General features: G+C 39.8%; 1 protein-coding gene across 1 annotated transcript; it reads left to right on the top strand.

Moving 5' to 3' along the window:
- On the top strand, positions 1–2,113 carry DKK4 (dickkopf WNT signaling pathway inhibitor 4; the record flags this gene model as incomplete). Its single annotated transcript, XM_079779385.1, is given in 7 exon segments — positions 1–18; positions 801–842; positions 846–889; positions 891–919; positions 922–939; positions 1,431–1,574; positions 1,980–2,113. Coding segments are annotated over 7 exon segments (429 nt in total).
- Positions 2,114–3,106: the final 993 nt, after the last annotated feature.

The following is a 3,106-nucleotide window of genomic DNA, read 5'->3' as shown; positions in this document are numbered from 1 at the left end:
ATGATACAGCCATTCCAGGTAGTATAGCTGAGTTGGGTTTTAGTGTTGGGAAGTAGTCATGAGGCCAGGACAAGTGTGGGGAAATGCTAGATACAAAATTGAACATATGTGGGGAAAACTACAATAGGACTGAAGGCAAATACTGAATGATTCATAGTACTGGGTAGCAGGGCAATAGCTGGTTTCACTTCCATCCTCCACTTGAAATAATGTATTCAGAAACGACTCCTCGGGAGATTCCTATGTATATTTGTGATTAGTGACAAAAGTGAAGGGGAAATAAGGCTCCAGGGAGAACTTAAGAGTAAGATTTAAAATATAAGAAATCTGGTTAGAGCTTGATAGCAAACAAGAAAAATGTACTGGTCCCCTTTGTGGGAGAAAAACAATATGCGAGTACTAAAAAGTTAAGATGCTGCCTAAGGTCTGTCGCAGCATTCAAAGTGCCACTATGGCCTGGCCAGCATGGCTAAGTGGTTAAGCGTCGACCTATGAACCAAGAGGTCATGGTTTGATTCCCGGTCAGGGCATATGCCTGGGTTGTGGGCTCAGTTCCCAGTTTGGGGCGTGCAGGAGGCAGCTGATTGGTGCTTCTCTCTCATCATTGATGTTTCTATCGCTCTCTTCCACTCCCTTCCTCTCTGAAATCAATAAAAAATATTTTAAAAACAAAATAACAACAAAGTGCCACCGTGATTTGGCTTCCTCCACCCCCTACCTTGAATAAAACGTCATCTTACATCTTGTTGGAGTCCCTCGACCTGGGACAACAGTTCCTCTTTACAGGGCTCTCTTCACAGTGCTTGTCTGGCGATGACTGCAATACCAGAAAACTCTGCCGCTAGCCCCTAGAAGAGAAGCCATGGGGCGCCACACGTCGTGGGTTGTTAGAGGTGCCAACGTCGTGCCACATGCTGCCCAGAACGCTCTGCATGAATAGTAAGCTATCATGAACCCTGCAGGACAGCTTTGCTCCAGTGAGCTCTGCTCCAGTGACTTTTAAACTGAAGACAGCATCTCAATCTCATAGACTAGAATATTCGAAGAGAGGCAGTCTCTAAAGGCTTCCTGGATTCATGCTTGCCGTAAATTCACGCAGCTACCTTTTCTTGATGCAGTAAAATAGTTTATTTCCTGTAAGAACTATTGCTAGCAACTTGGAGATGATTTTAAAGGAAGGTACAAGTTGGAATCTGAAATTCTTCTGTTTCCACTTGGATTTAATACTTAACTAAGGAATTAATACTTAACTACCTTCTTTGTCATATGTAAGCATATAAATATTTAGTGCACAGGTCCCAGAAATCTAGAAAGTTACATATAAACTGAAGGCAGAGGTACTGCCAAACTATGTAATAGTATGATGACTAGCATGTCTGTGGTTCTAATTTTGAAGTTAATAACTCCTCCTACACATGGTTGTCTCTTGGATGTTTGTGCTACAATGGAAGATGCAACCCCAGTATTGGAAAGGCAGATTGATGACCATGACGACATAGATACAAAAGGAACAACTGAGCAACTGATTCAGGAAAACAAACCCAAAAGGAAGCCAACTATTAAGAAATCACAAGGCAGCTCAGTCACTGTGGCTCTGTGGTTGAACATCGACCCATTAACGAGGTCACAGTTCCATTCCTGGTCAGGGCATATGCCCGGGCTGAGGGCTCAATCCCCAGTGTGGGACATGCAGGAGATGGCCAATCAATGATTTCCTCTCATCATTGATGTTTCTATCTCTCTCCCTCTGCCTTCCTCTCTGAAATCAATTTTTAAAAATACCTTTTTTAAAGCATCTATAGAAACATCAATGGTAAGAATCATTGATCAGTTGCCTCCCATAATCGAGCCCACCCTGAACGGGAATCAAACTGTGACCTCCTGGTTCATAGGTCGATGCTCAACCACTGAGCCATGTCAGCGGGCAAGAAAAACATCGTAAGGATAGGTTAAAACTAACTTACTCCTCTCTACCCCAGAAACACATAGGGAGCATGTCCTGTTAGCTCCAGAAATCTTCCAGCATTGTGATTATGGCCCTGAACTGTTATGTCGACATGAAGTGAGTGGCAATCAAGAACATGCACCGTTAAGAGTATGCCAAAAATTTTAAAAAGCTGTATTTTGAAATAAAGATGAATCATTGTATTCAAGCAGAAATCACAGACATCAATTTTTAAATCTTCCCATACAAATGCATCTTAAAATCAAATCTTGTAGCAATTGAAATAGACTGGGCTAGAGAACTGTGATGAATGGAAGCTAGCTTTGGCTTTTGTCTATTTCTGCAGAAAAGTGATGGTTCTATAACAAAATAATTAATTTTGCCCTAGCAGGTTTGGCTCAGTGGATAGAGCATTGGCCCACAGACTGAAGGCTCCCAGGTTTGATTCTGGTCAAGGGCACGTATCTCAGTTGCAGGCTCGGTTACATGTGGGAGGTAATCAATCAATGTGTCTCTCTCACATCCATGTTTCTCTCTCTCTGTTTCTCCCCCTCCCTTCCACACTCTTTAAAAAGCAATGGGAAAATATCCTCTGGTGAGGATTAACAACAAAAAATTAATTTGGATCTAGTGATTCAATTAGTTGAAATAAATCTTAAATGATTTTTGGTGAAGTTCTGGTAACTGACAGTAACTTGGGCAGGGGGAGAAGTGGTGGTATCTGTGGTTCAGTGAACTTTTATATCTTACCAGTGAAAATTACTACAGCAAATATTATTTTTCATTAAAAACCCTATTTTTTATTTTCTTTGATTTCTTGGAAGGGAAATACCATTTCACTACAAAATAATTTGTAGTTAATGTAGAAATAAGATTTAAAAAGTAGTATCATCTTATGTTTGTATAGTTCTTTGCAAGTTACAAAGCATTTCTACATACTTTGTTTTCAGTAGCTTATCATTTGATAACTTTTTACATTTTATATTTACATAATTTTTATATTGTAAAACTAGGGCTTTCAATAAGTGTTTTTAGTTATATAATTTTACCATTTAAACTTAAATATTACCTTGAAGGAAAACTAGGGCAAAAAGTGAAATTTTTGTTTGAAGTTTGAGAGTACATATGGGTACAATTGGAAGTGGTTTTGCTTAGGGAAGC

This window comes from Cnephaeus nilssonii (genome assembly GCF_951640355.1).
Source record: "Cnephaeus nilssonii genome assembly, chromosome: 8".
Classification (NCBI taxonomy): domain Eukaryota; kingdom Metazoa; phylum Chordata; class Mammalia; order Chiroptera; family Vespertilionidae; genus Cnephaeus; species Cnephaeus nilssonii.
This window is presented reverse-complemented; position numbering and strand designations above follow the sequence as displayed.